Source organism: Sinohyriopsis cumingii, chromosome 16, assembly GCF_028554795.1.
Source record: "Sinohyriopsis cumingii isolate HCF-2022 chromosome 16, ASM2855479v2, whole genome shotgun sequence".
NCBI lineage: Eukaryota > Metazoa > Mollusca > Bivalvia > Unionida > Unionidae > Sinohyriopsis > Sinohyriopsis cumingii.
The window spans coordinates 70598137-70613285 of record NC_142976.1 but is presented as its reverse complement, the minus strand read 5'-3'; the positions used below and the strand labels follow the sequence as shown (position 1 = coordinate 70613285).

Sequence of the window (15149 nt, the reverse complement as noted above, 5' to 3'; positions counted from 1 at the left end):
AAATAATGTCATTTTGTTGCAAGCAGCATGTGGCATGTAATATTATAAAATCTGTTTCATAAATGTTATATACCCCTGGAAAAAAAATACTTGTGTAGGAGCTTCATGTGAGTAGTTGTCCATGGCTGTAAGAATCCATGCTAGTGCCAATTCTAGTTCTAGGATAATGATAAAAATGATAAATGTTAATGACAAAACTGGATCCAAAATCCACGGGCATATGGCTAAATACAGAAGATGAGTAATCACTATATAAGAAATTTATTTTAAAAGTTTATTAATTTTTAAATATTCAGTAATATGATATTTACAGAACTGATGAAAATTCCTCATCATATGACATAATGACAGCAAAGTCACCAAAAAGGCTGAGTAATCATAAAACATGATATCAAACAAGCACAAACACAAATAATACATATGATTATAAAGCTCATATGAATGATGCATTATAATGAAACATCTTTTCATAAAGATACATGACCCCAAAAAATAACTGTATCATAAAATGGTTCATCATACACAATGAAAGTTTTCTGATGTAATCAATACAGGCACCAGTGACCCATTTTATTCGTCTCATTCTTATATACATATAAATTTTACCCTAGTTATAACACCAACCACTTTGTTTTTAACAAGTGATGACATAATATGATAAATTTGTTACATCCAAAGTACAAACTTTACAACACTGATATTTATAAAATCCAGGCTCCACTGCATCCTGTCCAAATAATTCAGCTGCAATAATGTACCTTTAATAGAAACACTGGATACTGCCAATTTCTATAAAATGGCCAAAATCCTAACAGTGTCCAGTTTAGGGAGGTTTCACTGTATAGATCAGACTTTATTGGGTACATGAACTCACTTTGTACTAACCTCAATTCGTTCATCTGTATTTGTACCAATCATGCTTTAATAGATATATCTGACATATCGGCAACAAATAAAAGATAATACACGTGGATGATTTCAAGTGAGCACATAGTACTAATGGAGAATGGTGTGGTTGAGGTTTGTTACTCAAATTTTCTTGATCCATTAAGTGAACACAAGCCAGGATACTGCAGAACACCAACTGAATAATTCCAGCTGTCATTTTTCATTTAACTGACCCATGGCCATGGTTGTGCTTGCTAGTAATGAAGATGCAGTACACCAAATGGAATACTCCATTCTGATTGGTCAGTTGAGATGATGTACAGTAGAAATCTTTTCCAGATGAGTTTTGCTAATCAATGTGCAGTTTTTAGTGTGCATGAACTAAATATATAACATAATTTGTGCATATTACTGATGGTAAATGTTTTAATTTTGTTAATGCCAAGAATATTGCTGGGGGTAGGGGTAGACAATTGGCTGGTGATCGTGATTTTGAGTACTTGAGGCACAGCCAAGTCTGCCACCTGGAGAACTGAAGTCCTAAATTTGGTACCTGTTGCAGCTCTAAGTCAACTGACAAGTAATTACTGCACTAGACTATATTAATGGCAATCTAAACAACTAATTAAATTACACAAAGTGAACCTAGGCACATCAGAACATTGAACAAATCTATGTTTATCAATACATTTATGTACAAATGATATTATTTGAATTAACAACTTGAAATAATATCTACATACAAGCCTTTAAGTGATTTTGGTCACGTTTTATGATTAATGCAACATTCAGCAACAATCATACATTTGCCCTTTCAATATGCAAGCTAAAAATGTAAAACTTTTTTTAGTCAATAATAGCAGATGGTTACATCTATTATTCTTATTCTTATTATTATCAAAATGTAAAAGAAAACATAAATTCTCATCCAAATAATAGATTTTCAATTGTTTTCTCGTTATTATGGATGGACTAGTAGATCATTATAAAGAAATCAGTTGTCTATAATGAATTACAAGAAATGTTTCTCCCCCTACTTTGTTAGATCCTTTAACATCAAATTTACCTGGCGAAAATTGCAATATGTTCATAAACAGAATTAAATTTCCATAATAACAGTAGGCTTTTTGTTTTTATTTTTAAAAAATTGATATAGTTGATGTCTAGGACCATTCTGGAATAACAGACCTTTTTTTGGTACAAAGGCCACAAATCTGGACATTTCAAAGACAGTATTAACAACTGGACAGGATGAAAAAACTAAAAGATGTGTCAAACTTGACAAAGTTTAAAATGCAGAAATAAAACAATATTGCATAAGAATTTGATGTGATTAAATGTGCAAATTTTAACAAAATTTAGCTGATAAAAGTTACATGTGTATCAACTGATCTGAAAGTTTAATGAACAACTTATAGGATCATGAATCTGAAAGGCAACATTTTAAGCTTGCCTTCCCAAAAACGTTCATGAGAAAAAACAATACCTATGTGCATTATTCCGTTGTACATAGACTTTCACATTTAACATCCTTCAAATTTACACAATGATGACATCAAAATGGAACATCACAACAATTCCATCTGCACTGCAACAGGCTTTCTTATTGGTCGTGTCAAAATCTCCTGCAGTCAAATTTGCACTATACTGCAGAAAACTCTGAGATCATTACTCCTCTGTAATCTAGTTCCATTCGGAATTACATTTCAGCTATTTCTGGCAAAAGTATTCAAAGTGAGTTACAATGAGGACAGCAGTCATGTCTGTAGACATGAGGAGGGAACAGCCATTTTACTATTACAAATATTCATCTTATTGTCTCTGCTGAAAATTGCTGGTAAAGCTCCATTTGCAAAAATAATACCATCAATATCATCAAATTTTTGAATACAAAATGATCCTCTGATATGGTATACTGGTTCAGCCATCTAAATGCAAGCTTTCCAATGTCACAGCAGGCATATTCATATAATTATTATAACAGAGACACAGTCATACAAGTAACAAAACATGGGTAACTGAAAATATCTGACTTGTCACTTTTATTTTCATTTGCAACATGTGAGGATTCTACTCATAACTGTTATAAAATCCAAAAGAAAACTGATCATTAACAACCATGAGATTTTATTCATTCATCTATGAGATTAGGTCTGATACTTAAGAAGAGTGTAAAAAAGAAAAGTATTGTTGAAAAATAAGTGTTCCTATGAATATTGGACCATTTCAAATTGAGATGTACTGCTTCTTTCTTTATCAATTCTACCCTGCAGATTGCAAGGCACTATCATTACAAATTAACCACACATACACAAGAAAGAAAGGAAACTCAGAATCTGGTATATCTGCTCTATGTCTGCTATCATGAGGATTTAGCAACTTTTTTTTCTGTAACATCTGATGGGGTTGCTTCATCCAAACGTCTTTTTCTCTTTGAACCAACCACTTCACTGGACTCATCTCCTTGTCCTTCTGCAGACTGTACCTCTGACCCTGACCATGTTTCTCCAGTTTTCATGTCCTTGACCTTTTGGAAGGCAAAGACACAGTAGAGGGCTGAAAGCAGGAAATTTCATCATCATAGTCATTCACTTTCTGGCCATAAATAAATGATTCATGACATAACTCTGTGCTACAAGGAACAGACAATGAGATTGCTTTCAAATGAAGGATGAAGAAAAAATTAAATCTAAACTAGAAATGTATGCCCCACCTGCTACTGTCTGAATTGTGCAAGAAGAAATGAGCAATAACTCAGTCACAATGCAAAGAAAGGGAAAATGACTGTACAATGAAGAGTACCACAAACATATGTATATGCCTGCCCAATTGTTTAATAGTTCTCTAATATAGGCACTATTAGGGCATGGTTAGACCCCAGAATCTATAGGTTAGGCACTATTAGGGCATGGTTAGACCCCAGAATCTATAGGTTTCGCTGTTAACCCCAGTTTCTTTAAGTCATAATGAACCTGACCTTTGATCATTTGCCAACAAAATCAATAGCTTCCTTCCCTACCCCACATGCAAACATCCACAACATTTGGTTAGGGTCCAAGATGTACAGCTAAACAAAATGTTGTTGTCTAAAACCAATTTTTTTCTATCAATCACAGTGACCTTGTCCTGTTATCTTTTGACACCAAATCAATAGGCTTCTTCCTTCATCCAAATGTAAGTCAGTCACAAAATGTGGTAATGGTCTGTACTACAGAAACCCTATTTTTTTCTTTAGTCAAAGTGACCATGACCCATTATTTTTAATCTTGCAGTCAGTGACCTTGATCCTATACAAAACATCAATAGGTTAATATCTTCACCCGAGTGTAAGTCATCCACAAACTTGTTAGGTTTGTGCTGTATAGCTAATGTTGCACCAAACCTTATTCTCCTTTCTGTCAGTGACCTTGACCTTTGAACTCCTGAGTCCAAAACTGATAGGTCTCTTCCCCACCCAAAATGCATAATACAGTATTTACAAAATATCAAAAACAGCAAATGGTGAAGAACTCAAGTTAGTGTGCACCAAGGAAATAGGCAATGAACAGATGAACAGAATTTATGACATAATATGACATACACCACCTTATGACATACATGCAAGGAAAAAGTGTAATCCAAGTGGACAAAAAGAGTAATCCACATATAACATGATACAATTTCAATGAGCTTATGTATAAAATGATTTATTTATCCCTCTGGACTTTTAACATCAATTACTGCTTCAAGTTTTCATATAAAACAATTTGAGCTTTAAAAAGCAACAGATTCTCATATTGCATTTCAAAACACTTTGTACCAGCTGCGACTATAAATGTTTTGCACACCAGTAGAGCACTAAGTGCTGGGTTATTACAGAGCCTGGATCTGAATTCAGTATTACTTTTGTTAACAATGCTGAACAATCTCTCACAGTCAGCAGAAGAACTAATATCCCTTCCATAACCTGACAAAGAAGAGAAAATTTATATCTTCCAGTTATTGGGTCTTTTAGCTAGCAAATAAGATGAAAAAATCAACTCTGTCCCCATGAAGTACATTGTCAGGTAGAGTGCCAACTTGATACTTCAGGAGTTCTCCTTCTAATTTATCAGCAGCTTTTCCTGCAGCACGGTGCATCATATGACAGAGACAACCTGATATGAACAATGATCAAAACATGTTTCAAAATACAGTATGCAAATCCTTTATGAATTCCAGTCATTACTGATGCAGCATCAGATGAAAACCCCATACAGTTCTGCCAACTTATATTTATTCAAAGCATTATCAAGCAAATAAAAAAATTATTTTTTTCCAGTGGAATCTATTGTTAATTCTGGTAATGAAAGAAGAGCACTCTGACTTTGCCCTTTTCATTGTCAAAGTCTCTTACACAGATTGGGTATAAGTTTTTGTCATCATAATCAGTACTCCTGTCTGTTTCAATACTAAATGGCCCAATTTTCATGGCTTCTGCAATTTTAAGTGAAGTATCTTCTTATTTTATTTTCTGCTCATCACATCCTTCTCACTTAAGAAGTCTGTCTTTTGATTTTAGTGAGTTCAGCAACTGACTAATCTGGATAATGTATTTATAGCAGGAACCAACTAAGATTGGTCCTTTTTTGAAGTCGGATGATGATTTCATTTATAAGATGAATTAGAGCTAGCATGTGTAGAACATAAACTTGGGAGAGAACAACATCTATGCATATTATGACTTTGTTGTATAATGCACATAAAACAATCTAATATTAATAATAATAATGATATTCTGTGCAAGGTGTTTGTCCTAAAACTAATTTTAAAGGTGAATCTGTGCACAGGAGTCACCTGCGTGCAACAGCCAGTATTGCCTTTTCCCATAACTGGCTGCTTGGGACGGTTTGTCTATACTTTCTAATGATGACATATATGAATACAAAATTAAAATTCTTAAACTCAAATAACTCTAAAGTTACAGAGCTCAACGGAAAATTAAATTTTCAGACATGTACTTCACCTTGAAAATAGGAACCCTATTGTGGCTCACAAACACCTCCTAGTGATGATAGAAACATGCAAAGTTTCATTCCTTAATCACAAATGGCATTAAAATTATAGGGAAATTATGTGAAGGTATGATAGAAAACATAAAATATTACGTCTTGATCATAACCATACACCCATAATGTGGTAAACAACACACCTTCTAGTGAAGATGTATAAGCGTACCAAGTTTCATCCCTTAATCTCAAAGTTTAGAATGGAATGGAAAGAGTGACACCACAGCAAAGTGCCTGAAAACACAATGTAACCATGTGTGACAGACTGATGGAAGACATGGGCAATATAATCTGTCCCACCGATGTTGCAGTGGGGAATACATTTTGTGATCTAGAGGAACTTCACAGATTTGTGTCCTGACCTGACTAGGAGTAGTTAAAATTGACAGAATGCATTCCAGTTGACCTGTGCACTTTTCCAGTCTTTTTGTTTAATACTGATAACAGTTGCTGTGATTTGCAGATCTACTTACTGATGGCTTCCCATTCTGCCTTGGAGAGTGTACCCTGTGTAGGAAGAAAATTAAAATTAAGATCCTGCTTATAACAAAACCTTATGACAAATAAAACAAATTAGATCTCTATGTCATCTGTTCTTGAACAAGGATGTAAGCAGTTCATCAGATCCAATAATCAACACATGTACTTCCCATTTATGGGCTCCAAAAATAGTAGATTCAAACTCATTTTTTAACTATATAATGTTAATTCTGCATAATTTCCCATGGATGACTGTCTCTTGAATGGTTTTATGAACTCATGTGCATTATGAATATAAACATTTTAACTTATTTCTTTTAAAAAAATGGAATTTGCAAGGATTTTTTTTACAACTTTCTGAATGTAATTCTTATCTTTAACACACGTGATTTTTGTTGAAAAATGGTAAAAATGCAAATTACAATTTGTTGGGGTCTTCTGTGCCTATCATCAGAGCTTCCTGTCTGTTGTGCTTCTTGAAGGAATTCATCTGCACTCTTATAATCTGTGTCTTTCAATCCCATCAGTTCTGTGCCTCTGTCTGGAGGGTAGGACTGAAAAAGACAAAACAAGAGGCCCAGGAAGGCTTTAGATAACTCACCTCATTGACTTGTGTATAAAAACCAAATGCAACAGCAGTTTGCCAAACATTCTGGGCCAGTAGGATTTCTATCAAAATTTCTTCCAACAACACTGACTGCATATATTATGAAAACAACTGTTTTGAGGTTTCTCTAATTTTATTTCATCTGTCGTCCATTTCTGCTGGCACATCAACATAATTTGCAAAATATTACAATACCTCTAAGCAAGGACGTTTTCAGTCAATTCTGTGGATCACGTCTTTTTAGAAAAATTTATGGAAATATTTTTATTTTCAGCAACAGCCACCAAATTTTATGGTGGAATGGCATAATTTCTATCAATTTTTAAAGTCTTCAGACCAGGATGCTGTCAAAATTGTTTTTTTTGGTTAAGTTGCTTTTTGTAAGTTATTACAAGTTTTTCTATTTTTGTAGCAGTGGTCATATTTGATGTCAGATTGGCATCATTTTTACAAAATGAATAGCCCTTCATGCTAAGATGCTGTAAATTTGGTCAAATTCTGCTAAGTAGTTTTTGAAAAGTTGTTTAAAGGATTTTATATTTTTAGTTAGAAGTGGGGGGGGCCCTGAGTGCCAGAGTGGTCTAAACCACTCACCATTACGGATCACTGCCATCTCACCTCTGTCTGCATGGGTTCGAGTCTCAGGTTGGGCCAATGTAGGTATGTGAGAAAGCTTGCCAGTAGCTTCCCGTGGGTCAGTGGTTCTTTCCATCTACCAGCCAATTTTGGTTGGAAGTAGAACAAATTTTGTAAAGAAAACTGGAATTTTACTTTCTGTATTCAAATCTGAATTTTCAGTTATTGTCTATAGGCTTGTATGACTAAACAACTTATTCTCAACAATGTCACTTACTTGAATCACGTGCACCATTCCCCACTTGGGTCTACAAACCCTAATCTTCGAGTCTCATCCTCCCACTTTCTGGAAGGTTGACAGTTATGCAACAATAAGAAACTAGTCTAGTGCAGTAAGGGGAAATGGGACATTTATACAGAAAATTTGCTATGGGAAATTAGGATGGCCATAGTAGCCAGCTGACCACTGTATACAGGTTACTGTTAGGTCAAGTTTTGCTAATTTCCCCCAGCAAATTTAATATATAAACATCCTGTATGTAATGGTCATCTGCATTTATATATAAAGTCAATTTACAGTCAAACCTGACCCAGAGATAATATTTTCAAAATGGATGTTGTGATGGCCATACTGAACATCAGACTGGCACCATTTTCATTTAGGATTTGGTTTTGTTGGCTTTAAGACATTAATGTTGGCTTTAAGACATTAATGTTGCCTTTAAGACATTAATGTTGGCTTTAAGATATCAGGAGTAGAAGTGGAAACAAGATTTTCATGAAGGCTTCCATGATAGCCACATTTAATATCGAAACAGAATCGTTTCCATTTAGGATCAACTAGACATCATAAGAAGTCTATTAGTGAAAATTCCATGTTGATATGACCATCCATTCAGGGCAAGAAGCAATAACATTTTCAAGATGGCTACAATGGCATCCATATTGTATATAATATTGGTACCATCATTTACGATCAACCAGACAACATAATGTCTTCTGGTGAAAAGCAAATTTTTAACTAAATTATGTTTCTTCCTGAATACTTAGGACAAAGGGCTATAACTCTTGCATATTACCTCCCCATGCCGCAGCAAGCTGTTGGTAGGTTTCTTTTGAGTGATATACTAACAATGAAACTCACATGGCAGGGTGGTAGAGAGGGTTTTCTAAGTAATGTGATTGGATAAGTATTCTCAGAAAAATTTAAAAATTTTGCACTCTCCTTCACATACATCCCCAATGACATTACATTAGGAGAATATGTATTAGGAGGAAAGAATGCTGAGCATCCAACCTCTACCTTATAGGAAATGATGGCTGGATTCCCCATGAGAATGATAGCCTGTTCTTCTAATTACATAAGCAACACAGCCTTGATGTCACTTGATTTATGACCCCAACATATCGTTAAGAAGATAATTATTGAAATCTTCTTACCTACAAAATTTCACCAGTAAATCCAACGAAGCTGATATGCTGTGTTGAATGTTTTAAATGGGTGTGGTGGTCATCTGGGATGCTTCCACTGGACCAACCAGATTCAAGGTTTGCCTCTGTGAAGGTAAATCTTTTGATAAAAACTCGAGAGAGAGTTTACTCTGCATGCCAGCCAACAGCTACTGCTATAATTCGGATCGAACATGAAGTTCAAGAAAGAGGCTTGCAGAGATTGCTCTAATCCAATGAGTGTATTCTTCATGTGAGTGGATCAATTTCTTGTGAGACCTCAGAGTACACCAAGTGTATAACCCATTTCAGCCACCAAGCAAGGGCTTGAGGGGTGATATCCGGTTTCCTGGCTATCACTGGAAGAAAGAGGTGTTTGTGCATGTCACAGCTTGTCTCTGTGCATTTCAAGTAGTGCCTGAGTGCATAAAGAGGATTTTGCATGGCTGCTGTTCTCAACCTATTTAAGGGAGAGAGTGAGTGAATGAAAACTCTGTGACAACCAACAGAAAGTAACTTAGTTTTGGCTATGAAGCCTTGCTGTGTCAAAAGGACCACTGAACCCTCTGATCTGAACTGAAGATCGTTTGGGTCAGTGGAAAGAGCATGCAACTCATTCACCCTGCATCTGAAGCTAAAGCCATGAGGAAATATGTTTCGTATGATAGTAACTTTGGTGAAGTATGTGCTAAAGGCTCGAATTTGGCCATCTTAAAACCCAGGTCAGATTTGGAAAAAAGTGAAGAGTTTTGGCTGATTGAGATTAGAACTGATAGATTGTTATCGTGCCCAACATCACATCTACCATGATGCCACAATGTATCCTATATCATGGAATGGTAGCCTTTGATAGGAATTTGGGCAGAATGTTTCTCCTCGAAGAGCCAAGAAAAAAGTCAGCTAGCTTAGGGAATGAGGTACACAGGGGGATGATGTTATTTACAAGGCACCAGTCCCTGAAAACATGCCACTATTCCTCACAAGATTTCAGAGTAGAGGGCCTTCTTGCTCTTGAGATTCTCTCCACAATCGAAGTTTAAATTATTTGTCTCACAAAGCTGTCTGGACAAGAGTCAAGCACAAAGAAGACAGTCCAGGCAGGGACAGAACACCTGTGACTGTAGCGGCTTGAGAAGATTTGGGTTGGCCAAACTCTTCCTGGGCAGATCACTAGATTGAGTAGATAGGAAAGCCAGGACTTGTTACATATGAAAGGGGATATCAGAATCACCTTGCATTTCTGACCCCATCACTTCTGTATTATTGTTTTGTTACCAAGACCATAGGGGTGGAGGGTGGGGTGGATAGGCAATGCCCACAACCATTGCCAACTGACTGACAGAGCATCCATGGTCCGAGCTTCTGGGTCTGGAGAGACAAAGATTGGCAACATATGATTTTGTCGCAAAAGATCAATCACTGAGCGCACCAAAAGTGATTAGATCCAAGTAAATACCAACTGACGGAGAGACAATTTGGTGTCAAGGACTTGACCATTCCAGGACAGAGTGTCAACCAAGACAATGAGTCTGCCAGGGGTGCATCTAATATATACGATGATATGGAGATTGTCACACCAACATAGGAACTGCCAAACCAGAAAACACAGATCGGGTGATTTGGTGAAGCCCTGTTTGAAGAGGTAGGACACCACCACAAAGTTGTCAGACATAATGCAGACCAGTTTGCCTGAGAGTCAATCCTTCTTGAAGTGAATGGCATTGATGATAGCTTTGATTTCTAAAAGGCTGATATGTAGAGGCCACTTCCCTGGTTCCCACATGCCGCTGACAGCAGTGAAGTCTGGCAACAGGTGGGCACCCCAACCATACATACTGGTGTCAATACATACTGTTTGAGTTTCTCCAATGGTCAGCCAACCTGGTTGCACCACTGATGCAGGAATGATCATACCCTGAGTATGATCATGACTGTTTGATTGAAAGGACTTGCGCCAGCAATGTCACTTGTAAGGGGCATGTAACAATACAGCCAAATGGGATCTAGTCCACTGCTGCATTGCTCTGATTTCTTTGATTTCAAGAGTTGCAAGAACTCTCTTGCTGAATCCCATGTCCTGTTGGGAAAGACTTGACAAGTTTGATGACCCTGATTGTGCAAACACAAGGAAGCCATACCAGATTCAGGTTGGTGATAAATTCCATACCTAGATAGGCAAAAAGTTGTGATGGATGGAGGTTGGACTTTTCCCAGTTCACTAGATAACCTAGATGATGTAAAAGTAGATCATGGTTTCTGCCTTGAAGTAGAACAGAATTTACCATATTTCTGGAGGATGTCATCCAGGTACGCTGCCATTGTTGTAGATGAAGTTGATCAGAACTGGGTGATGACATAATCCATGACTCTGGCAAAACCCAAATGCTGATGTTGAGACCACAGGGTAAGACTTTGAAAAGAAAAGCTGTGTTGTGGAATGTAAAATGGAGAAATTCTGTGATGAGGGGCAGATAGGGACATGAAATATGTGTTGGTCAAGACTGATGGCATACACGTCATATTGGATGGTAAGAAGGACTGGTCTCACTGTCTCCATCTTGAATTCTTCTGGTGAAATGAATTGGTGAGGCAACGCAGGTCAATGATCAGCCTCAACTGCCATTCACCTTCCAAATAAGAAACAGCCTCGAATAAAACTCCAGAGACTGTGGACTCTGCACAATGCCTGTTTATCAATGACTGACTGTATTTCCTGTTGTAAAAGCATCCTTCTCCCAATATAATAGTACGTCTGTGAAGAGGGAAGAGTAAGAAAGGGGAAGGGGTAGGAAAAATGAAAGCTGGATTTCCTCCAAATTGAACTGGATCACCCAGTCGGTTTGATGAGTTGGGAAATCCAGTGAGCCTGAAACTGAAGGACACCACTGCCCACATGCCGCAGGTAGGTCAATGTCTACAGCGATAAAGACTTGAAGGTGGAGAAACTTGGTTTCTTGCTGCCTCTGTATGGTTGTCTCCTAGGCTTCTGTCCTTTGGCAATGGGCTGGGATCTATACTGACTGACAAGACCTCTTGTTCCTAGTCTGCTTATTGCCCCTCCACAGTGATGGGGGCTGATCGTTTCTAAATGCCTGTGTTGGTTGAGTGGCAAGTTGGAGGGGCAGTTCCTTATCTGCCTGCCTCCAAACTACTAATATTCCTCCAAAACGCAATGGTGACCCAAATGGAGTCATCCATAAAGCCAGGGATGGATGAAGCTTAAGTGACATGGGCTGCAGACATGTGATACATCATATCAGGTTGAAGCTGGCCAACAACAGGCAATACATTTGCCTTTAAATCTAGAACTGAAGACATAGTGACTACATTCAGGACTAGCGCGGATGTGGCATGAAACACATTCTTGTCGACTTTAAATAAGGTGGAGCCGACATGTGACCTACTGTGAGATTTTTTTAAAATCAAGGGCTGGGAGACCAGAACTGAAGGCATCTGAGTGAGTGTTGTACCAGTGGAATGTCACTGGTACATGGCTTCATGAAAAGAAGCCTTAGTTTTCCCCAGATCAACAATTCTACCTGACAGGCAGTTATTGAATCTCCTTAATTTTAGCCAAATGGGGAAGGAGCTAAAAGTATGGTGTCTCTTTCTCCTGGTTGAAATCTACCGATGCTTTAACTTTGTAGTCTTGAGTAGTGGTGAAAGTTGAAGGGCATTCTGAAGTTGACAACACCCTATACATTTCCTCAACTGCAGCCTTGATACTAAATTCAGTCTGTTCCATGGTCAGATCTGAGTAGGCACTTCGTCACACACACTGACCTGGATTTGCAGCTCAGAATAAGCTATCCCAGGTGGCATCAATGACTCAATGCTGTCTTCTCTGAAAATGTAACTAACTGTCCAATGTGGATAAACAGTGAATATATGGAAGTCTGGCACTTCCAAAACAGCCAGCTGGTTTGCCTGGAATATGGTCATACTCGATTATGGTGGCATAGTGGATGGTTTGGCTATCATTGGTATTGGCTGCTCTCAGGGCTTCTCTGGATAGATTCCTCAATGACATCATAGTAAGAGTATTTTGTTGACGGTATGTCTAAACGAATGGATCTGTCAGTATGATCCCAATAAATTCTATTTAGTCTGACTGTCTGATCAAAAATGTCCCCATGCTGGGATGGGGTTGGACAGCTATTAACAGTACTGGCCAGTCCAAGGGCCTGGCTGACTGGACAGATTTGCCACTGAAATCTCTGTGATATTAAAGTAATGTACAGTTACAAGGATGGGTCTGTCATTAAGATCCCCATAAATCATAGTTGGCTAGACTGTATATGAAATGGATCCAATGGATCTGGAACAAACCCCATGCAAGAAGACTTACAGGTCCAAAAGCCATGCTTAGACATGTGGGGGGACTTACACCCACTGGGCTGCCTAAAACTGGGGAAACACATCCCCAATGAGTTGGAATTGCAAGCAACAAACGTTAGGTTATCCCTCAATGTATACTTAGGATGCCAATATTTTCTTCCTTGACTTATGCTGTCTGTCCTTTTTTATGATGCCTTATGGACTATTGCTTAGAACTTCGCATTTCATTCATTTAGTTGACATTTCTCCTAAAACAACATAAGAAGAAAATAAAGCACAAATGAGCAATTCAGCATGTCACTAACTCACTAATGTAATGGTCCACACTTCTGCTGGCAGAAAATGTACAAATAATTTATGCAACCTGCAGAAGAATGATTGTAGCACACAATAAATCCAAAATGAAATCTGAATACTAAAATGGCTTGGATTGTCAAAGGTAAAAAGTATGATGTTATCAGTATAGAAGTGAAGCAAGAAAATGGCAACAACTGGTGATGGCACTGGGAGGTTAAAGGGGCAAGAGTTATTGCAATTTGTCTATATGAGACAGAAAAAGATGATTTTTTATCTTCTAGTAGGGCTGGATTTGTGAGGTAGCAGGCTAATATTCCTCGTTAAATGTGACTGGTGAATGTGTCCGAATGACAAATACCCATAGCAATTTCCATCAAAAGCGGTAAGAGTTTCAAGATGGCAGCTGTGGTGTCATATCAACACCATTTTCATTCTGGATGAACAAGACATCACATCTTTTAGTAAAAACCCATGTTCATAAGACCATCCATTCAGAAAACAAAATAAATAAATTTCCATTCAGGCAATGTAGTGACAAGATTTTCATTTTCATATCACATCACCATTTTCATGTAGGACTAACTAGACAACAAAATCAACAGGCATTTCCATTAAAGTCCTTTACAATTTTCTTTGCTATGATCTTCAGACATGTCCTGGATGTTGCTACCAGCATCTTTTTCTGCTTAGTCAGAGCCTAGGCTACACATATTTTGTCCTAAAAGTATGACAGTATGCTAACACACACCCACGCTGCTAAAGTGCATAAGTGCATATGGTATTAAGGGCTAATAGTGATTACTGTCAAGAATACAGATTGTGTTCAGTTATAGGATTTTCTCCATTTTCCCCATCTGCAGAACTGAAAGTGAGCAACAAGGATACATTTTTTTTACTGAGATGTCAGTCTTCAAAATTTCTGCGCTGTTCTTCACTACCCAACTTCATCTAGCTGGCTGTGATCAGTGTGATCCTCAAGCAGTTAGGCTCTAGCACACTTGTTGACACTGTATCATAGCTGCCAACCCAAGAGTACACAATACTGATGACTTATGACAAAAAATGCTATTTATCAGGAACAAATACTGATTGTTAAAACTTTAATGCATATGTATCTATTAACAACATCTACAACCATTAGTAAAGTAACTTAATTATTTCATGTCAAAGATGCATCATGTATGCATTCTTCCACCCTCTGAAAATGGGCACCTGTTCCACTTGGGTGCCCACTCAGAAGAATGCATCACACACTCAGAAGCTTCTTCCACACCTTGTTTTTTCAATCATTATTGATTCCTATGTACCATCTTTCACTGATGATCTGAATTCTGTGATTTTTTTTATACTGAACTGTTTTCTTTTAGCACATGAGCAATAATTTGTGATTTTACTGAGTGGAAAATAAATCGCCAGCAAGGTTCATTTCTAAAAGAAATTAAGTAAACCAAACTTCAACTGAATTACATCAAGGTTCTCTCTGGCAC

At 37.4% G+C, this 15149-nt stretch overlaps 1 protein-coding gene across 1 annotated transcript in view; it reads right to left on the bottom strand.

The window, feature by feature from the left end:
- Nucleotides 1-260: 260 nt before the first annotated feature.
- Nucleotides 261-15149, bottom strand: part of LOC149780743 (mRNA cap guanine-N(7) methyltransferase-like) — a 46898-nt gene continuing 32009 nt past the window's right edge. Inside the window, exons 9-11 of the mRNA XM_089937805.1 lie at nucleotides 6818-6949; nucleotides 6389-6422; nucleotides 261-3444 (exon numbers count right to left, since the gene is read on the bottom strand). Coding sequence (XP_089793931.1) covers nucleotides 3251-3444; nucleotides 6389-6422; nucleotides 6818-6949 — 360 coding nt within the window. The 3' untranslated portion in view covers nucleotides 261-3250. The remainder of the gene's footprint in view (nucleotides 3445-6388; nucleotides 6423-6817; nucleotides 6950-15149) is intronic.